The sequence below is a fragment of the Lactuca serriola genome, chromosome 8, assembly GCF_051521515.1.
Source record: "Lactuca serriola cultivar US96UC23 chromosome 8, Lser_US96UC23_V15, whole genome shotgun sequence".
In the NCBI taxonomy this organism is placed as follows: domain Eukaryota; kingdom Viridiplantae; phylum Streptophyta; class Magnoliopsida; order Asterales; family Asteraceae; genus Lactuca; species Lactuca serriola.
In genome coordinates this window covers 21,590,586-21,613,815 of record NC_136415.1, presented here as the reverse complement: position 1 = coordinate 21,613,815, position 23,230 = coordinate 21,590,586, and the positions used below count along the sequence as shown (strand labels likewise).

The 23,230-nt window shown below is 39.1% G+C and overlaps 1 protein-coding gene across 2 annotated transcripts; it reads left to right on the top strand.

Annotated features, from left to right (window-relative positions):
• The first annotated feature begins 20,434 nt into the window (after positions 1–20,434).
• On the top strand, positions 20,435–22,920 carry LOC145068444 (actin-97). Of its 2 annotated transcripts, none has more exons than XM_079015413.1 (5): positions 20,435–20,585; positions 21,310–21,379; positions 21,465–21,858; positions 21,930–22,543; positions 22,657–22,920. In XM_079015413.1, the coding sequence occupies exons 2-5, from the start codon at positions 21,320–21,322 to the stop codon at positions 22,720–22,722; spliced, it is 1,134 nt and encodes a 377-aa protein (XP_078871539.1). In that variant the 5' UTR covers positions 20,435–20,585; positions 21,310–21,319; the 3' UTR covers positions 22,723–22,920. The 2 variants fall into 2 exon arrangements, with proteins under 2 accessions (XP_078871539.1, XP_078871540.1); XM_079015414.1 differs by lacking the exon at positions 20,435–20,585 and adding an exon at positions 20,618–20,675.
• Positions 22,921–23,230: the final 310 nt, after the last annotated feature.

The window sequence follows — 23,230 nt, the reverse complement described above, 5'->3', positions numbered from 1 at the left end:
TCGACCAACTTTTCCAGGTCCTACTCCCTTGTGGGCAAACAACTTGAATCGCTGGAGTGATGAACAGGGTCAACCCTTACCATACTTTGGGGACCGAAGCTTTTACAACGTCAGCGATGGTGGCTCTGCTGACTGAGCTCTGCCTGTCATTATCCGCAAAATAGCTCGTAAAGTCGAGCAGCCATCGACCGGGTCATGGAGATTGATGCTAACTCAGGTGTCAACACAGTCCGCATCCGCTGTCTTGAAGAAGACATGGAACGGACCCGGAGAACCAATGAAACCCTGCAGCAGCAGCTGGCTGCCTCACGAGCTGAAAAGGAACTTCGAGCTCGTCGGAGGGCTCAGGATTGACACCTTCAAGAGGTGTTTCGTCAAGTGTCCGACCTCAGGGCTCGCCCGGGGAATTCCCACTGCCGTTAGATGATGTCTAGTACATCTCTGTCTTTTGATTAAAGAATAGCCTTTAACATCTGTGCTCTAAGTAGCACTTGTCTGTAAAATATTCCTAACTTTCAGTACTCTAATTAGGAATCTAAGAACTGTCAAACTTTTCTATATGGTATGATGTAAGACCTACTGTTAGGTCGATTTTCCCTGAACTTATTACATCAGTAATACCAGTATTATTGAAATCTATCTAATCTGTGGGAAAAATCTATACACTTGTGCTTTCCTACTAATATTTCTTATTGTGATTTCAAACACTCATTCAACTGTTGGGCTATGGTTAGTTAGTCCATGTGTCACTCTCACGTTGCTTACAAATTGATTCTTACCATTTTTCTTATCTTTATAAACTTATAGCTGAAAGATGCCTCCTCGCAAATCTCCCAGGAATAATTCTGCACCACCACCTCCTCCGCCTCCGGTCATCGATACTGTAGCCCTTAATGCTGCCATAGCTGCAGCAGTGGCAACTGCCATGGCTCAATATCACTCTTCTGATGCCAGCAGAGGTGGAACCCCTGTGGAATCAACCCCAGTTGAAACCCCTGTGCGCTCGAGAGAGTGCTCATACAAGGATTTCACAAATTGCAAACCGAAGCCTTTTTACGGCACCGGCGGAGTCATTGCCCTCTCGCAATGGCTCGAGAAGACTGAATCAGTCTTCGAAATCTGTTCATGCCCTGCGACGAGTAAAGTCAAGTACGCCGCATGCACCTTTGAAGGAAAGGCCCTGACATGGTTCAACGGCCATGTTAAGGCACTAACTCTCGTCGTAGCCAACGACATAGGCTGGGAAACAATGAAAGACCTCATGACTGAGGAATACTGCCCGAGGGGCGAGATCCAGAAACTGGAGCAGGAAATTTGGAACCTGACGATGAAGGGCACCAACGTGGTCGCTTATACTGCCCGATTCAGCGAGCTGGTGGCCCTCTGCCCCAATATGGTTCCCACCGAGGGGAAGAAGATCGAGAGGTACATATGGAGGCTAGTGCCTCCGTATCAGGGGAATGTTCTAGCATCAAACCCCGCTACCTTCGACAGTGCCAAACAATTGGCACAACGACTCATTGACCATGGAGTCAAAACCCCTGCAACCACAACCACCCTAGCCATCCCGGAACCCTCCAAACCCGCTGATACTAAGCGGAAATTCTGGGATGAAAAGAAGAAGCAACAGGCTGCCAAAAAGCAGCAAATTGTGGCAATACATGCCGCAATAACACCTGCTGCTGCTACTACTGCTCCGGTGGGTCGGTATGCTGGAAGTTCGCCCAAGTGCAACAAATGCAACTACCACCACAACGGCCCCTGCCATGAAATGCAGTGCTCTAACTGCAACAGGAAAGGACACACCGTCCGTTTCTGTAAGTTCCCGGCACAACCTATCAACCAAGTCCCTGGCTCTGGCGCGAGCTCGACCTGCTATGGATGTGGCGAAGCAGGCCACTATAAGAGGGACTGCCCCAAAGCAAAGAATGCTGGTGGAGCAGGAAGGGTACTAGCTATAGGCCACGGGGAAGCAGTTGCTGACTCGACAGTGGTGACTGGTACGTTCCTCCTCGATAACTCCTATGCATGCATTCTGTTCGATAGTGGAGCGGAGTGAAGCTTCGTAAACCATAAATTTGCTCGCATGCTTAATCAACCACCGCACGCACTCAAAGAACTATTCATAGTAGAAATGGCTAATGGAAAAACTGAAAGTACGAGTAGCATATACTTAGGTTGTACCCTAACTCTAGATAACCATTCATTCCCAATCGACCTCATGCCAGTCTCAATAAAAAATTTCGACGTTATCATTGGCATGGATTGGTTAAGCCTTCATCGCGCCGACATCATGTGCTACGAGAAAGCAGTCCGTCTAAACCTTCCGTCTAACGAAACTCTTATAGTCTACGGCGACAAACCCGGTGCAAGTCTTCGCATCATATCAAGTATTCAAGCACAGAAGTATCTGCGTAAGGAATACCATGCATTCCTTGCTCACGTCGTCGACACGAGCCTCGAAACGAAAGAACTAAAGAACATCCCTGTAGCGAGCGACTTCCCCGACATTTTCCCAGAAGAACTACCCGGGTTACATCCGCAATGACAGTTCGAGTTCAGAATCGACTTAGTCCCAGGAGCTACCCCAATAGCCAAGTCGCCCTACCGCTTAGCACCAGCTGAGATGCAGGAACTCTCTGGTCAACTTAACGAACTGCTCAGCAAGGGCTTTATAAGACCGAGTTTCTCACCTTGGGGAGCACCGGTCTTGTTCGTTAAGAAGAACGACGGATCATTCCGTATGTGTATTGACTACAGAGAACTCAACAAACTGATGGTCAAGAATCGTTACCCTCTGCCTCGCATAGATGATCTATTCGACCAACTGCAAGGGGCAAACTATTTTTCTAAGATTGATCTGAGATCCGGATATCACCAGTTACGAGTGCTAGAGGAGGATGTGTCGAAGACAGACTTCCGAACTCGTTACGGACATTACGAGTTCGTGGTGATGCCATTCGGATTGACCAATGTGCCCGCAGTCTTCATGGATCTGATGAATAGAGTATGCCGACCTTACTTGGATCAGTTCGTCATCGTTTTCATTGACGACATCATGATCTACTCCCGAAGTAAGAAAGAGCATGGCGATCACCTGCGACAAGTTCTAGAGACATTACGAAAAGAGAAGCTTTATGCGAAGTTCTCGAAATGTGAATTTTGGATCCGGAGAGTCGAACTCTTAGGACACGTGGTAAGCGAAGAGGGGATCCACGTGGACCCATCCAAAATTAAAGCCATTGAGAACTGGTCAGCACCTAAGACGCCTACAGAAATTCGTCAATTTCTAGGTCTCGCTGGCTACTACCGCAGATTCATTCAGAACTTCTCTCGAATAGCGAAACCTCTTACAACCCTAACCCAGAAAGGCGTGGCCTTTGACTGGGAAGAGAAACAAGAAAGAGCGTTCCAAACGCTCAAACGAGCCTTGTGCACCGCACCAATACTATCCCTTCCCGAAGGAATAGAAGACTTCGTAGTCTATTGCGATGCATCGAATCAAGGGCTCGGATGTGTCCTAATGCAGCGAGGTAAGGTCATCGCCTACGCCTCGAGACAGTTGAAGACACACGAGGTTAACTACACGACCCATGATCTTGAACTAGGAGCAGTGGTGTTTGCTCTGAAGATCTGGAGACATTACTTGTATGGAACGAAGAGCACTATCTTTACCGACCACAAGAGTTTACAACACATTTTCGATCAAAAGGAGCTCAACATGAGACAACGACGGTGGGTCGAGCTACTCAGTGATTACGAATGCGATATTCGTTATCATCCGGGTAAAGCCAACGTAGTAGCAGACGCCCTAAGTCGGAAGGAATATTCTGGTCGCAAAGTCAAGTCATTGTCAATAACCATCCATTCACACTTGTCTAAGCAAATTCAGGAGGCTCAACTTAAAGCCATGAAACCTGAAAATGTGACGAATGAATCCCTTAGAGGAATGGACAAGAATTTAGAAGCCAAGGGTGACAGAGCCTTATTTTTCATGAACCGGATCTGGACACCGAAACACGGTGGTTTCCGAGACTTGGTCATGACCGAGGTGCACAACACTCGGTATTCCGTCCACCCAGGTTCAGATAAGATGTATCTGGATCTTAAAAAGCTATACTGGTGGCCTAATATGAAAGCAGAGATTGCTACCTTCGTAAGTAAATGCCTTACTTGCGCAAAGGTTAAGGTCGAGTACCAGAAGCCCTCTGGTTTATTGCAACAACCAGAGATCCCAGAATGGAAGTGGGAGCGGATCACTATGGATTTCATAACCAAGTTGCCCAAGACAACGGGTGGACTTGACACCATATGGGTCATCGTTGATAGATTGACCAAGTCTGCACACTTCTTGCCTATCAAAGAAACCGACAAGATGGAGAAACTTTCGAGAACATACGTTAGGGAAATCGTATGGATACATGGTGTACCTATGTCCATTATCTCCGATAGAGATAGTAGGTTCACCTCAAGATTTTGGCAATCACTACAACATTCCCTAGGAACAAGGCTGGACATGAGCACAACCTACCATCCTCAGACCGACGGACAGAGTGAGAGGACCATCCAAACACTGGTAGATATGTTGCGAGCCTGCGTGACTGAGTTTGGGAAGGCATGGGATACTCATTTACCCCTTGTCGAGTTTTCCTATAATAACAGTTATCACACGAGCATCAAGCTTGCTCCATTTGAAGCTCTCTACGGCCGAAAGTGCAGATCCCCTCTGTGCTGGGCTGAGATGGGTGATGCCCAATTAGCTAGGGGGCAAGCTTCCGACAGTACTCTCACCGGCCCGGAGATCATTCGGGAAACGACAGAGAAAATCGTTCAGATCCGTGAACAATTGAAAGCCTCTAGAGACTGACAGAAGAGCTACGCTGATAAACGAAGGAAACCTTTGGAATTTCAGGTGGGAGACCGAGTCCTTCTCAAAGTCTCACCCTGGAAGGGCTTGCTACGCTTCGGCAAGCGTGGGAAGCTTAATCCGAGGTACATAGGGCCTTTCGAGATTCTTGCAAGAGTCGGCCCCGTAGCTTACAAACTCGACCTACCAGACGCACTTTGTAACGTACATTCTACATTTCACGTATCTAACTTGAAAAAGTGTCTATCCGACGAGACTCTTGTAATCCCACTCGACGAGACCGAGATCAACGAGAGCCTCAACTTCGTGGAAGAACCTGTAGAGATCATGAACCGTGAGGTCAAGCAGACAAAGCAAAGCCGTATCCCTATCGTGAAGGTTCGCTGGAACACCAAGCGAGGACCGGAATTCACTTTGTAATTTCTTACTTGCTTAAATTCTAATTTCGGGACGAAATTCCTTCTAACGGGGGGATGATGTGACAACCCGATATTTCGAGACAATGTAATGTAAAACCAATCAAATCTAGGTCAAAATATAACTTTCCTAAAATCTTATTTGGGTTAAATAAAGTAGTAGGAATCGTATCAAGGTTTTCGTACATATAAAGAACCCTAAAATCCGAGTTATAACGAAGAAGTTATGACCAACCGAAGATTCTCGGCAAAACCGGCAACAGCTAAAAACTCAAAATAGAGCTCGAGATACTTTTGACCGAAGCAACCTAAATGAGAAACTAAGGTCTCAACAATGCTAGCGCAACGGTAAAAAGTCTGACGAAAACGGACGTCGGATAAAGAAGTTATGAATTTTTGAAGAAATTCCTTAATCAGGTCATTTTATAATTAAATAATAAAAATAATTTCGGAATTTGCCAATGGAGTCTAAACGAAAGTTGTAGAGCGTAGTCTCACCTACGCGTGGATATAAAGAACGTCGAAAACGGAGTTCGTATGAAGGAGATATGAATTTTAGAAGTTTATTTAAAATAAATATAAATTTAAATATAAATTCTTGGTAATATCCGAAGGGGAGTCAGCAGATAGGACCGGAGTACTCCCTGCGTACCCTCGTACGCCCCGCGTACTCGAATCAAGGGCCTCGGATCGTCCACGTCGCCCCTACTCCTCTATGCTCTCCCATCCGAAGTGCGTAAGCGATGACGTCCCAGTACGCGCTACATACCCTCGTACGCGCAGCGTACCGAGGCGGTTCAGCACCCCTATAAAAGAGATGCGAGGTTTTCCGAAAAACTTGCCCATTTCTTCTCTTTTCTCTTACGTTTTGCCTCGTTTTCCGTGCCCGTTCAAACCCGAAGCTCTGGTCTTTTTTCTCAAGTCCCGAGGGTCGATTTTACTCCCGAGATTCCCGAGAATCCCGAGAAAAATCCGTTTCCCAAGACGAAACTCTGCCCGGTTTTCCATCTCGCTATCTTCAAACTTTCAAGTGAGTTCATACCCCTTTAATCAACCTTTGAAATGATTTTAAATGTTTTAAATACTTATGGGGGGGATACAAGTTAAATACTTATAGTTATTGCTTCAATCACATGTGGTTGCATAAATCACATGTGATTAATAACTAGGGAAACCAGTGATTTTATCACCGTTCAAACTGTCTATCAAACTGTTTCACTTCAAAATGTTTTACAAACCCTTTTACTTTTCAGACTTATTTACAACTGTGATTCAAACAAATGTTCCTTATACTTAAACTGTTTTATCAAACCTATGCCTTCAAATTGTTTTATAGATTGACATCAAGTCGATCTTTTCTTAAAATAATACTTATGTTTCAAATGTCTTATAAAAACTTATTTATGCTTTTATATTATAAATTGCATGCCCATATATGTATAGATGTATAAATAATGTTTAAAGGGCTTAGGAAGGCCATCCGCCCTATTTCCTTTTTCTCGATTTGGATGTGGTCTGGTGGGATTTCGGCTGACCATCCGAAGGTCGTTTCAATATTAATTATGTATCAAATATACATATATAGACATAAAAGTACTTCCATATTCATACGTACTAGACACACATTAGTAAGTTACCATCGGGGTAACACAGGATCATACTATTACAACTGCTAGATCAATGAGTCAGTTCATTCATGAGTCCATATACAACTATACTAGGAAGAGAACATATACAACTATACTATGAGAACATATACAACTATACTAGGAAGAGAACATATACAACTATACTAGAACGAGAAACATTACCCTTACATTAATACGTTAACAATTGTGATCCACTATATCGGAGCATGCCTTAAATGTCATGGCCCGAGTTGTAGCCAAAATTCTCTTGGAGGGAGAGCGTGAGTTTGCGTATAGATCTATACTGGATTGACTATCCTACACCTTGCTGCTAGCTACAGCCGGACCTGCAGGTCTGCGGGTGCCAAACGTCATTCCGTTATTACGACCATTCGTATGTCGTTGTTACCAGTCGATAGCATGGTGCAATTATCACATTTTACCTTAATATAAATCCGGTTTAAGGTAGTTAGTACAGCAGTAGTTACTATAAAACTAAGCTACAGTACTACAATGATTTACCCATTACATATTTTTAGTGATAACCTCACTTGAACTTTAATGTACAAACTATATTTTGTTAAAAGATAGTTGCACTTGGGAAATTACACACTTTTACAACAAACGAACATACAAAACAGTTAAGCCTTGGTAGAAGGCTACTTTAATAGAAAATATAGGTTTTTCTGAGAGTTTCAAACTTTTACAAACACTTACATACATTTTACAAACTTATACTTGAGACACGTTCAAACGTTTTTGATAACAAACACCGACACTAAAATACTTATGAACTCACCAGCTTAATGCTGATAAACTCTTTCAAAATAACTTGTATTCTCAGGTCATCAGTAGATAGGTACCGCGGCCAGCTTTTGAGAAGATGGAGCGCATTCAAGACTCATCATATTATTATTTTGATTTACCTTATATTTTTGGTGTCTAAAACTGTACAGAACACGCTTGTATTAAAATTATATATTTAATGCAATGGATGATGTGGTTTGCTTATTTACATTTACTGTGTTGTGATACTTTACATGACGTCCTCCGCCCCAGAACGTTTCCGTCGTTCTTGGTTTTAGGGTGTGACAATACTCATCTCTAAACATGGTGGTGAATTTCTCCCAAGTCACTGCTGAAATCTCCTCAAGAGTGAAATTCGCTGTCACGAAATTCCACCAATCCTTTGGTCCCAGGCGGAGCTAGTTCAAAGCGAACCGCACCCTCAGATGCTCCGGACATGAACACGTGTAGAAGCATCCCTCAATGTCAGCAATCCATCACATCGCAGCGATCGGGTCCTGCGTCCCATCAAACTCGGGTGGCTTCATGTTGCTGAACTCCCGGAACAACAACGAGTCACCTCCCTTAGGTCTGGCAGCAGCCACAGCTGCTATAGCTGCAGCGGCCGCAGCCTCAGTCACCGCAGCGTACCGCTCATCAAGAGTCTCCAACAGCGTGGTCTTGATAGACCCAAACATCTCCGGAATCTCGGCCCGGATTGCCGTAGCCACCTCATCCTGGATCATCTGACGAAGCTCCTCGTCACTCACACCGCTCGTCTCAGGTCTGTGGTGTGTCCCAACCATGATGCCTCTGAAATACAATATAAAAATATCAGAGACCCGATCGAGCATACTCGCACTCGATAACGCAACCCTACTCGACCTCCGATACCCAAAGGATTTTTACTTGGACTGCCCACTGATCCGGTGTCTTCAGTAGTACGGGCCCTATACTACTGACTACACTGCATCAGCATTCACCCCAAGTCTTCCTATTTGAACCCCGAATCACGAGTACTCTATTCTTGCTATGCACTGGCTACCTACTCGCTCTCAAAGCATCTCATAGCAGCAGATTTCCCCTAGACGAAGGCATCACAAATCAGGCCACTCTAGTCCTAATATGAATACCTAGTCTACTCTAGCATGCATAACATATTGTAACATACCTCATAACACATATTGTAAGGGTATTTTGGGGATTTTACCATTCGGGCGCTGGCTGACCGTGCACACTGCTTCATCCTTGGTTATCACAAAATCCCTTATAAAATGTTATGCTTTTATTTTTGAAATTTTTTCTCAAATCCTCGGTTTGAGTTTAGTTACGCCCGAAGGTGCACCCGAATCCCTCAAACCAAGGCTCTGATACCAACTTGTAACAACGTAAATTTTCAAAACAAATTTTTTCATTTCTTAAAAACATGTTTTCATCCAAAACAAGTCATAAAGATCCAATGTATCATATCATAATACAAATCATATAAATCCCAAGATCATAAATCCTCCATCAGTGTGTACAGATCATGCCGGCGCCTTCCCACGGTCCTCGCTAGTACCTGGAACACATAACACAACAACTGTAAGCATAAATGCTTAGTGAGTTCCCCAAAATACTACTTACGCACATAGGCCTTTCCAAGCCATGACCTTCCGGTCCATGTGTCTCAGGGGACTTTTGTCCCGTCCCGGTAAACCTTCCGGTCCTACCCGCGTCGACCTTCCGGTCCACATCACAATGTCTTCCGGCCCATAACATAATGCCTTTCGGCCCATATCAAGCATAGCATACATAGCACATACAAACGGTTAACTTATCATATTCAATGCATACAACTCATAACATATCCGACCTCTCGGTCACACATAAATACCCTTCCGGGTACAGTATAGTGAGAAGACTCACCTCGCAGGAAGTCTAGAACCTCACGTGTTCGCTATCTCCGAATCTCGAAACGAAGACCCAACCCTGCCTAATCAAAACGAAATATCATTCTAATTAATATAGACTTTCAAGACTAGGCTACACCTTTATCATTATCCTACAGAGGGGTAAAAGACCATTTTACCCTTCCTTGACTCATGTTGACCACACCCTAAAAGTCAACGAAAGTCAACTGACCACAGTACGTGGGGCGTACCAGCTTCTGTACACGGGGCGTACATCGATGAGTCACAATCGGGGGTCGCAACCCCTTACGCTGCGCGTACTGGTAGTTACCCCCAACATAAATCCCAGATTCAGCCATATCATATTTCTTGTCTTAAATGGTTAAGACATTCCTTCAACTTCCAGATCTGGCTCTCATCAAGCCTCCTAATCCATAAAGTCGGAACCTTTAAGCCTTGGCATGGCTGTAAAGGCTCCTACACCCTCTAATACCTTCCTTTTCACCTCCAACGATCTAGATCTCGTGCATGGCTAAATATATATGTCCAAGATCACATTTTTATGAACATACAACTCAAATGGACCTGGAATATGGTAGATCTAAGCCAATGGAGAGTACTTGCTCATAAAGTCTCCATCTTTGGGACCAAAACCCTCAAAATTGGTCCATGAAGCATACCATAAGAACTACAAGGCAAGATCTGAACTTTTTACGTTAGGAAGAAGCTCCAACCTTTGTTTTTCACGGATCTACACTTGCACACCAACTTCTAGCCTCCACAATGGACTCCTCTTTCCTTTTTCTACCTTGAAATGACACCTCAAAGCTTAGAACACTCACAAAAAAGCTATGAACGAAGGAACAAATCTCTTAGGGTTTCTTTCTGAAGGATGGTGGCTGAGGAACCAAGCCATCTCATTCCTTTTATAGCCAACAACTCAAATTAGGGTTTTGGGTCTGGACCGATTATGCCCGGCGTAACCTTGGGTACGCCCAGCGTACCCGACGATGACGTGTTTAAATGAGGCACGCGAGTACGCGCAGCGTGCTCCTTGTACGCCCAATGTACTCGCCCACCACAAAGGCCCAAAATGACAATAAATAAAGATGAAGGGCTAATTGATTGTACTTGAATTTCGGCTGTTACATTAGACAATAAAGGCAAGAGATGTACCTTTAAGCTATGGGCATCCTGGATGAACAAAGAGAAATCACTTCAAATTAAGGGACTTAATAATTAGCGTAATTGTATTAGGGAGTACAAGCATGCCATATTGGTTAATCCTGACTGGATAGCCAAACAGTTCTTGAAAAAAATTGTGTGCTAGACCAAAAATGAAAGCCAGGGAGATGAAAGAAGAAATTTTCATGCATTGTGTATAAGGGACTATGCTACAGGGCTAAGAAGAAAGCACTATAGATTTTAACTGTAAAGTTATCAGAGCATTATGCTCGTATATGGGAATATGGAGGAGAGATCATCAAATTAAACCTCGATAGTACAAAAAATATTGGAGTTGATATTAAAGAAGATGGTAGCGATGTTTTTAAAAGATTCTATGTATGTTCTAAGGCTATAAAGGATGGGTGGGTTAGGGGTTGCAGGAGAGTCATTGAACTAGATGGTTGTTTTCTAAAAAGGCAATGCAAAGGGGAGCTACTCACTGCAATGGGTAGGGATGGGAAAAACCAGGTATATCCAATAGCCTGGGCTATGATTGATGTTGAAAAGAAGGACAACTGGGAGTGGTCTATTAACCTGCTTGTGGAAGACCTTTGCTTAGAGTTAGGTGAAGGGCTGACAATAATTTTTGATCTGCATAAGGTATGTTAACTCTTTTTTGTTTGTTTACTCTTTTATCTATGGTTACTCTTTTTTGTGTCTTTATAGTTTTTTGTATGAATGTAGGCCTTAGTAGGGGCTGTCAAGGAGAAGTTACCATTAGTTGAGCATAGGCAGTGTGCCATACATGTGTATGTCAACTTTAAAAAGGTGTATAATGGGATTGATTACAAGAGACATTTTTGGGCAGCTTCAATGTCAACCACATCGTCATCTTTTCTTGAGACAATGGAGGAACTCAAAGAAATGAATAGGAGTGCCTATGAACACTTCATGGAAAGGAACCTAGAGAGTTGAAGCAAAGCATTTTATAAAGAAGGTAGAGCATGTGAAGCAGTAGAAAATGGTATATGAGAGAGCTCCATTTCAGTAATTCTGGAGGCAAGGACTAAACCACTTCTTACTATGTTGGAGGAGCTCGGAATGTATGTTATGGAGTGGTTTTATAGGATGTCTATAATACACTTAACATGTAGGGGAGATGTATGTCCTACATTATTGACAAAGCTAGATGATCGGTGTAAAGATATGAGGTAACATTATTGACTAACATTATTCAATATTCACTAAGATTATTCACCAACATGTATTGCATGACTTACAGGTTGTGGAGTGTTGTAGCTAGTGACACAAAAGTATTTGAAGTGAGACTAGGATTTGAGTCTTTTCAGGTGGACTTAGGAGAAAAATTTTGCACTTGTAGATTATGGGAAATATCTGGGATCCCATGTGTCCATGCATGTGCAACTATGAACCATACACAACAATAAACTGAAACACTAGAAGTTTGCAGAGACTTACAAAGGCAATATGATGCCTCTAAATGGTAGTAAAATGTGGGCCAAGACACCATATGCCAAACCACTGCCACCACCTGCAAGGAGGATGCCAGGAAGACCTAAAACCAGAAGAAGGAAACATGTCACAGAGAAGGATGGAGAGGACAAGAAAATAAATTCTATTGGAGGAACAAAGATATGCCAGAACTATTAGGAGGAAGGTTATAAAAAAGAAATTACAAGAATCCAAGTAAGCCCCAACCTCCAAAGGAGAAGAAAATAAAGGGTAGCTCACTGACTAGGGATGTGCCAATGAAAAAAACAACAGTATCCACAAGTCAAAAGAGTCAAAATAGTCAACACACTCATGAAATGGATGGGCAAATGAATGGATAAACAAGGTGTACTAGTGAAAAAAAGGTAAGATTTACTATTTTTATCAAATCTTTAGTGTCTACTATTTTTAACACAATTACTGTTTTATTAACAGGATAAAGCAAAGGCATCTCAATCTGTTAAAGGGATACACGAAGGTAGTAACAAGGACTTTGAAGATGAAGGGCTGCAATGTAACGCCCGCGTTTCCAGGCTAGGCATTATCATTGATGTAATAGTCTAGGTTAACCCTTGTAACTCTTTTTGAAGAATTAATGATGAAATATTTGAGTATTATGTGAATGATGTGAATTATGTGTTTATTTACTTAATTATTATAATTTAATGAATTAAGAATAAATTAAGCGTCAAAATTAAAGTATGAGATACGCCCGATATCTTTGCATAAAGTTGTAGTGGCCGAAACGAGGTTTCCGAATATATATAGAACGCCCAAATCTGACTTCGTATGAGGAAGTTATGAATTTCTGAAGTTTCGACTTAGCAGTATGCAGCCCGAAATCCTCGATTTGAGATCGAGCGGTTTATAGCCAGAACAATCTAAATGAGAATCGAAGATCTCGTTGTTAGTAGCGAAACGATGAAAAGCTAGGCGAGAACGGACGTCGGACGAAGAAGTTATGAATTTATAACGAAGTTTTCCTGTCCGGGCTTACTAAAAATAAATAATAAAAAATAAAGTCAAAATTAGCCGACGGAGTCTAAATGAAAGTTGTAGAGCGTAGTCTCACCTACGCTTGGATATAAAGAACGTCGAAAACGGAGTTCGTATGACGAAGATATGAATTTTCAAAGTTTATTAAATAATTAATATTTAAATTTATTTATTATATCTGATATTATCCGAAGAGGAGTCACCGGACTTATCCGAAGTACGCCCAGCGTACAACGAAGCATGACACACCTCACACTCGAGTTCTTCGAATGGCGCATGCAGTGACGATTTCGGAGGCGTACGCTCCGCGTACTGCGAGGCCTCAGCCTCCTATAAATAGGATGCGAGGGTTCCGGGCATTCTTGCTCATTTCTTCTCTTTTTTGTGCCGAAGCTCTGCGTGTAAACCCCCGAAGCCATCCCGACACCCCGGATCTCATATCCAAGTTTAGAAGGAAGTTTTACGCTCCCGAGATCCCGAGAAGTGCGATTCCCGAGTCGAAGCTCTGCCCATGAGGAGTTCGGTTTTTTTGTGAAGATCTTCCAGATCTGCCGAAGAATACTACTTCTACAAGTCGTAGTGCTGTCCGATCATCTTCTAATCAAGTGAGTGTGTGGTTACTTTCTTCTAACACATAATTATGAAGTATTTTATATGAAATACGTGTTATGTGTATATTTTGTTGTTATATGTGTGAATGTATATTCACTTTCTTCTATCTCATGGATCTGATTTATTCTCTATGAAATACGTGTTATGTGTATGTGTCTCATCTGTTGTTTGGAATATGTATTGAATGAGAATGCTATACAGGATTTTAAACTATGTATAAAAATATATATTTTTATCTACTAATATGTCGGGTAGAACATGGGTAGATAGTTGTGTGATAAACAGATGAGAGGCCTCGATGTTGTTTTGATTTAGTCATTTATAGGAGTTTAGATGATGACCACAGACTTTTCTAGATAGTCCTGTGGAACGCTAGCAGGTTCGCCACCTGTAGGTGTTAATGAACTTGGGTGTTCATTCGTTGTACTCCATCCCCCTCATGGTTGCCTTATTTGACATATATTGCCAGGAAACCCCCGAATGCATGTGTTGTCACCCCGATGAAATATTCTAAGACTAGGTCCCTTGATTAGTTGTTTTAGGGAAGTAAAGTGAGAATAACAGGAATGGGTAATTGGGTTATTGTTGGTTGGTGGAATTAAATATAATTATTTATTGTGGGTTGAAAACCCTATATGCTCACCAGGCTCCAAAGCCTGACCCACTCAGTTTTATTTGTATTACAGGAAGTGGCGCAAGGGCATAAGATGGATGAATCATCAAGTTGTTTTGTTTAGAAGTCTGTATATGTATATATTTGTTGAACGACTTGTAATGTTATCGTTTATGCTTTATGGTCTGTATCGGAACATGACATCCCGAGTTTTGATTATATAAAGAAAATACATTTCTTGATGAAATGCTTTGGTAAATATTATTTTATCATACTTTGTTTTTGGGAACAAATTCCGCAACTCTTTCAAATCAAAAGGATTTACTCTGAAATTATTTTAAAAGCATAAATGAAAATCGGTCTTTTCTGGCCGAGATTTTGGGGATGTCACATGCAAGATGTTATGTTGGTCCAGGATTTGAAGGGGGATGCACATGCTATAGAGTTACTTATATAAGGATACTTAAAGGATGAGGTGTATCATGTACTATATGAGCAACATTTAGATGTTGACGTTTTGGCTGAAGTTCCACCTATTCTTGAACCTGTGGATGGAGAAGTTCCAGAGGTTGAACAAGCTCAACATGTTCCTGAAGAAGTTCTACAGGTTGGACAAGTTCCACCTGCGCCTCAAGTTGATATTGTACCAGAAACAGAGGATAAAGGCATTGCTGAGACACCACCATCCTAAAGGTTGTTGAGAACAAGGAGGCCTTTAGATATAATTACTAAAATTCAGACTGGAATGAAGATTGTTGGACCATGTCGAAGTAGGTTGGACCCTGTTTATTTGGAGTAGATTAGGGTGCAGAAGGTTAGGGATTGATGGGTATGGTTTATGTTAGCCTTTTTTGTATTAATTAATGTACCCTTAAGTAATCTCGTTGACTATAATTATCTTTTTTTATATGGTATACCCAAACATTATTACCCCTTTTGTAAATGGGATAGGCCAATATTAGTAGAATGTATGGATTTTGATGGTAAGAATTTATGTAATGTTGGTATGGTGTTTATGGTAATTTTTTGGTTTTTTTTCATAGCATTTTGGTCAAAATATGTGTAATGTTGGTATGTCGTCATTTTTATCTTTTATAATCCTAGTTTTTTCATAATGTAAGGGTATTTAGGTCCTTTTTTGTGGTCACTAGTTTGTTACATAAGTAAATGGTAGTTGGGTCCACTAGCATCATATAACATCATACTTCCAATTCACTTGGTAATTTTTTGGTATTTTTCATAGCATTTTGGTCAAAATATGTGTAATGTTGGTATAGTTTTATGGTCATCGTTTTTATCTTTTATAATCCCAATTGTTTCATAATGTAAGTGTATTTAGGTCCTTTCTTTTTTGGTCACTGGTTTGTTACATAAGTAAAGGGTAGTTGGTCCACTATATATATATATATATATATATATATATATATATATATATATATATATATATGTGTGTGTGTGTGTGTGTGTGTGTGTGTGCGTGCGTATGTGTGTGTGTGTGTTTAGGTTCTATGGAAAACACAAAAAAAAAACCTAAAAATCATAAAAATGCATTAAAAAATACTTAGAGATCACAAATCTTTTTTTTTTTTGGGTCAACATTGGAACTTACAAACTTCAAGGTAGTACATCAATACATACACACAAAAATGGTCAACATTGGACCTTAATCGACATTAATTCATACTTAAAGACCTACCACAACTTCTTCCTACTTACCCCTTGTACACCATCCACATCAAAATCCCTACCATGACTACCAAAATAACAAGCAAACCAATACCAACCCTAACAAGATTCATCAAACTTATTTCACCATGATGAGGGTTCCCTTTTTCCTGTCCAATGGTTTTTTTCTTCTTTGCCATAACTTCAAACATAAATTCCTTGTACCATAGACTTACTTCACCATCATACCATTCAAAGTAGCCACAGTATTCAACTTCAGCAGGCCAGTACCTACACCCAAAGTATCTTCTTCCAGGATTCTTCTCACTCGTTGATATCTTTAAGTGGGCAATTACTCCACGGTAGCACGTCCTAGAGGGACCATTGTTTGACTTGTTTACCCCACTCGTTGATCCAGCTGATCGAGATGCAGACACCATTACACAATCCTCATGAAGAAGAACTGAGATGAAAAAGTGAAGATTGATCTAGGGTTGTAAAGGGTTGAGGCTGTTAGGGATCATTTATAAAGGCTCAATTGTCATGTAGGATCTTAGGTGGATACCACATAAGCAAATGACCCACTTAGCAAAATTCAAACCAGTTGACCTGAAGGCAACCGGTCATATGGTTACATTTAGTAAAAAATCAATAACATAGTGTCAAAATTGACACAAGAAGTCAAATTCAAATTTCTGTGTAAACTTAGTGACTTTTGTGCTATTTACCCTTCTTATTAAGTGTCTATATCCTCCATAATAAATGAAACTAATTTTGTCACTTGTCATCCTCTTATGCATTATTTCTCATGTCATTTTATGATAAATGTAAATTAAATTATATCTATGTGTCATTTTGTGGTTTTTTCCATTTTATTAAACTTCATATAATGTTTAAATGTAATAAATGTATATCCAATTTATTAATACAATTTTCTTTATAATTTCTAAATTTCTACATTGAATCTAATTATTTTAGTTGTTTATTTATTTAAATTTAAAAGATAAATAAGCACTTCAATTTTAATAATTAATATTTATTTTTTTCTTATAAATTTAAATTTTCTAAATTGTTAGATCTTTATGTTTGTTTGTTTTTTTGAATAAACCTATGTAATACATGGGTATCCTAAATAGTATGTTATGTTATGAGAAATCTACAACTTGTTTGACAGAGGGTAGAGAAGACTATCTACGGTAGAGGCGACAATAGTTTATTTTTTGAATATGTTATTATTTTTATATTTTGAATATGTTTTGCGGATGTATTTATGCCTATGGTTGTATACAAACTTGTTTGTGATTGTGATTATAGTTATTGCATACTTTAAAAAAAGTTTTGTTTTTTTGTTGTTTGCATATTGTAGACTTGTGTTCGATAATTAAAGTTTTTTTTTCACATATTCAAATCAATATGTAGTTTGCAATTTCTTTGATGATTTTTGATACTGTAACACAGTAAAATTTGGTCATTTTACACATTTAGTCACTCAATTTTTTATTTTTGTGCTTAATAGACTATTAAAGTTGAATTTTACCTATCAATTGTACAATCATATGACCTGATACATAGGAACAACTGGTTACTTTAATAGCTAAATGTGTAAATTCGCCAAGCTTTGTGCTACAATGCCAAAAACTCCATATAGGTTTTGCTCAAAACATTCAACCACATCAGCATGTCATCTATAAACCAGATACAATTTCATCCAAACCTTTTATTAGCCAGTATTTCCTAACGTTAAGGACTAATTGAGCACAAAAAATACATGAATGATTAAACGTGTAAATTCATCAAACTTTGTTGTGTTATAATGCCAAAAACCCTACTTTAATCCTAACACAATATCTAAACTAACAGCAAGTCTCACAGCGGACAAGTAAGGTTCCTAGAAATTTCAATTCTCCTAACATTTTTAGTGTTCAAACTTGGTGAAATTTTTAACTTTTATCACACCGGAGATATGCAATGTTCCTAAGTAGCGTCAAATTTCACAACAAACAAGGCTCCTAGAATTTTCTCCCAACATTTTTAGTGAATAAACTTAGTAAAATTGTTCCAAAATGTGAAATTTTTAATATTTATCGCACTGCATATATTTATTTCTCATAGTAGTTTCATAAAATGTTAATGAAATTGTATCAAAAAATTTATGTAAAATGTAAATATATCTAAACATTTTAGAAAACGTTGAATAAATAGGTATGCATATCATAGTCAATCAAAACCAATTTTGACAAGCATCACACTACGAAATTGTCCAATAAAACATATTGTTCGGTGCGTGTTATTATGAATTAGTTCAATAGATCATGTAGTTATATAGTTTGTGTTTTTTTTATCTAAAGTTTATCTAAATTCAAGAAAGTGTTGCTAAAAAATCGATTAAATATAACACTACCAAACCTTGCAATTTGGCATCGAGAAACATAATGAATTCATAAAAGTTTTGTAATGTGAACTAGTTTGTGTGGTTCGTGTATTTTATTAAATATGAAACTGTCAGACCTTTTTATTTGGTTAAATCTGACAATACATTTGGGGTGGAATTGCATTTTTGAACAAGTGTGTTTGTCAGTCAATTTTCAAATTTAAAGAAGACCAATCCTGAGAACTAGGGTGGCCATGATACGTCATTTATAATTGTCATTAGCACACACTGCCTCGAACCTATATTTTGTAGATATTTACATTTTTGTTTCAAAATCCTCTTAAATACATTTTTATCTAATTGATAGTTTAAGACCTTATTTGATTTTAATAATTTATAAGTTTTTGAGATTTGACATTGGTTTGTGATAGAATGATGGTGTAGTTGTAAAAAGTAGGTTTGGAAATGGTAATGAGCGAAGAAAATCCTAGAAAGAAGTTATTATTCCATCACTATTGTTTTTGTCTTTATGCCAACCATCCCCATAATTACCTTTTTTAATGTCAAATATTCTAATGGCTCCATATAATGAGATATATTCAAATTATTAACACAAGCAAGCATATCTTGGTAATCAACATTCCTATATGTATCAATTTCATCACCAACATACTTATGATTCTTTGGAGAAACATATCAAATATATATTGGTGGTGTTTCATGTACATCTCTAGTCACTTTATGGTTTCCACCCGGCTGGTTTCCACCCACTAAGAGAATAGAATATCTATTTGATTGTTGCTTCCGATGCTAGACAAATTACCACTCGATCGATTTCTACCGGTCGATCGATTATATATAACATTCCATGTAGATGGACACCATCTACAAGATGCATATGTACAACATTTGGGCAAACAACATTTATCTTTAACATCATTATTGTCAATTATCTCTACAACGTATTTCAACTCGGGATGTTGGAATGATAAACATTCTTTTTCTATCTTCTAAACACAACTTTCTCTTCCCCACATCAAACAAACCAAAGAGGTTTATATCCTATGACAAATCCAAATTATACTTTATCATCTTGGGTATGATTTCATGGTTACCACTATTGATTATTTCTCACGACGTCCAATACAAATAGTTGATATTAATACCTCATCAAAGATGTTTTTATAGTTAAATCATTAATAAATCCTCAAAATTATATTTTTTTGTTTGCTTATAAGGATTACCCTCATACCTAAAATTTGTACAAGAAACAATTTATATAGATATCTTTTAAAAGTTGTAAACTATCAAAACCAATGTTATTAAAACCGATATGTTAATTGTAGGATTGTATGATTTTATGGTTCAACCAAGGGAAATTGATATCGTTTCATACATGATTCGTTTTTTTGGTAAGATTATATTAGGGTTATAGAATCGGATAGTAACATCATAGGGTCATTACTATTTATTATTATTTTTTTTTAAAAGCTAATATTGTGTCTTGGACTAAGTAAGTTCATCGAATATGAACCCTATGAAACTTTCTTGAATTGTTTATTGTTTGAAAGATGTATTATAAATGTAATTTTCATGTTTTAAACTTTTTATTATTACTTGATGGACATGAATTTATTTTTTTATGTTTTAAAATGTTTTTAATAGAATTTTACGATCACGAGTTACAACGCGGAAAATAATCTTACATAGAATCTCGACCATCACAACCTTGATCAGAACCGATTAATACCCGAAGTGTTTGAATGTTTATTATTAAAATTTAAAATTTAAAATTATTAATGAACAAGGTAACCAAACAATATTGATTAAAAATAGAGATAGATAATTTTGTGTTTTATTTTAAATATGAAGAGAAATTAGTGGTACCCATGTTTACAAGATGAAACCCATCCAACGATCCACATCCAATCGGTTTCATGTTATAATCCCTCCATCGTTTCGATTCAATTTCGGGTTCCGTTGAACATTTCATTCCGCAATTCCATCCCTCTCTCTCATCTCCCCCCTCATATCAAGCCATTTTTCTAGGTTTCCCTCAGGTATGATTCATTCCTTTTCTTCATTAATCCATTTTTACTTCACACGTTCATCTTCTGCTACATTTCGATCCCTATTCTGTTTTTTTCTTGGTACAATTTCTAACAATTTTAGCGTCACTCTTATTCCAATTGATTATATGCATGTATCTTGTATATCTTTTTGATGTATAACGTGAAGTGCGTTTTCTTCGTTCTTTGTGTGATTATTGCGGATGTTTTGCTTTTGCTTCATTGATGTTGATTGAAATGACTATCGAACCTAATTTTGTGTGAATTGCGTTTTCTTCATTCCTGTTCTGATCTGAGTTAAACTGTTGACGATCCGAAACCGTTAAACATAAAGAGAATTTCGTTATATGAATCCACGTACAGTTCTTTCAATCATGTCAATGTCGTAAATCCTCTATCATGTAGTTAACCATTTTTCTGATAGGAGAAATATTGATTGAAACAATTGTTCTAGAACTGTATGATAATGATGCAACAAACTGATGTTAATGTGCGAAATTTTATCATTCTTTAATATATGCTATTGCATCTGATTTTAATGATAAAGTAGTTCAATAACATGGTACCACATAGTTAATTTGTTACATTCTTATTAGCTCGCCAATGGTCTAAATCAATACTCCCGCCCTGTTTGGATCGAATACCTAGTTTTGATCTCGCCATCTGGTTATGGAGATTGAAGGATTTGTTTACACGTATACATTTTGTTGTTTAGGTAGCATAACATGGCGGACGGTGAGGATATTCAGCCACTTGTCTGCGATAATGGAACTGGAATGGTCAAGGTAATGATCGCAAATTTCTTAATTCTTCAAATCCATAAACATAAACATAAACACATCATTTATCCTAAACAAATTGAATTTCCAGGCAGGGTTCGCCGGAGATGATGCACCACGAGCTGTGTTCCCAAGTATTGTCGGTCGTCCCCGTCACACTGGTGTGATGGTCGGAATGGGCCAAAAAGATGCGTACGTCGGAGACGAAGCTCAATCCAAAAGAGGTATTTTGACCCTAAAATACCCAATCGAACATGGTATCGTTAGCAATTGGGATGACATGGAGAAAATCTGGCATCACACATTCTACAACGAGCTCCGTGTTGCTCCTGAAGAACATCCCGTTCTCCTTACCGAAGCACCATTGAACCCTAAAGCCAATCGTGAGAAAATGACACAAATCATGTTTGAAACATTCAATACTCCTGCTATGTATGTCGCAATTCAAGCTGTTCTTTCTCTCTATGCTAGTGGTCGTACAACCGGTAAGTATTTCCCCCCTGTTTTCCGATCATCTTTTTTGTGCAGTTTAATTTAAAATCATTTCTTCTTACAGGTATTGTCTTGGATTCCGGCGATGGTGTGAGTCATACTGTTCCGATCTACGAAGGTTACGCTCTTCCACACGCCATCCTCCGTCTTGACCTCGCCGGACGTGACCTTACCGACGCCCTAATGAAGATCTTAACCGAACGCGGCTACTCTTTCACGACATCAGCAGAACGTGAAATCGTTCGAGACATGAAGGAGAAGCTCGCCTACATCGCGCTTGACTACGAGCAAGAGCTGGAGACTTCGAAGACAAGCTCCGCCGTGGAGAAGAGCTACGAGTTGCCCGACGGGCAGGTGATAACGATCGGAGCCGAGCGTTTCCGGTGCCCGGAGGTTCTTTTCCAGCCTTCGATGATCGGAATGGAAGCTGCTGGTATTCATGAAACTACTTACAATTCCATCATGAAGTGCGATGTGGATATTAGGAAGGATCTGTACGGAAACATTGTTCTTAGTGGTGGTACGACTATGTTCCCTGGTATTGCTGATAGGATGAGTAAGGAAATTACCGCTTTAGCCCCGAGCAGCATGAAGATCAAGGTCGTGGCCCCACCGGAAAGGAAGTACAGTGTCTGGATCGGAGGCTCCATTCTTGCATCCCTCAGCACTTTCCAGCAGGTTCCATCTTTTTTTCCTTTCTGTCAATAACAATCTTTTTTTTTTTTATTTTATTTTATTTTAATAACTTAATTTATGAAAAATGTTTTTTTTTTTTGTGTGTATGATTGCAGATGTGGATAGCGAAGGCGGAATATGATGAGTCTGGTCCATCAATTGTGCACAGGAAATGCTTCTGATTTTATAAAAAGGAGATGTCGTATGCTGTTTTTCAAGTTCACAAAATTTTTAAATATTTTTTCCGCTCGCCTTTTCTTTTTCGATATATGATTACATACATATATGATTTTTGTGAAATTTGGTTGAGATCGAAAAGACGATTGATGTATTTTACTCGTTCCATGATTCTTTGATTTGAATATTGTTTTAGAATTGAAGTATTTGTTCCTCTCTATGATTTATTGATTTCATTAATTAATTGGATATGCAAAAATATAAATATAAGACAAAACTGTAAAAATGATCTTTGTTGTTTCATAAAATTTGAAGTTTGGTTCATAATTTTAAAAAACATCTTCTACTCTTTCTCTCTCTCTCTCTCTCTCTTAAAAAGAACACACCCGTTTCTTGATTTGGGTTTTTTAAGTTGTGCAACTTTAAAATCAAGCCTAGACTGCAACAAACCCAAATAAACATTTAGCCCTACATTCTTGTGGATCAGAGCCTCCTCTAACCGAGTTTAGTCAT

Bases quoted from the DNA above. Each gene is read 5' to 3' on its own strand.
- LOC145068444 (XM_079015413.1), top strand. From the start codon at position 21,320: ATGGCGGACGGTGAGGATATTCAGCCACTTGTCTGCGATAATGGAACT. The intron at 21,380-21,464 runs GTAATGATCGCA...TTGAATTTCCAG, and splicing joins ATGGAACTGGAATGGTCAAG to GCAGGGTTCGCCGGAGATGA. The intron at 21,859-21,929 runs GTAAGTATTTCC...TTCTTCTTACAG, and splicing joins TGCTAGTGGTCGTACAACCG to GTATTGTCTTGGATTCCGGC.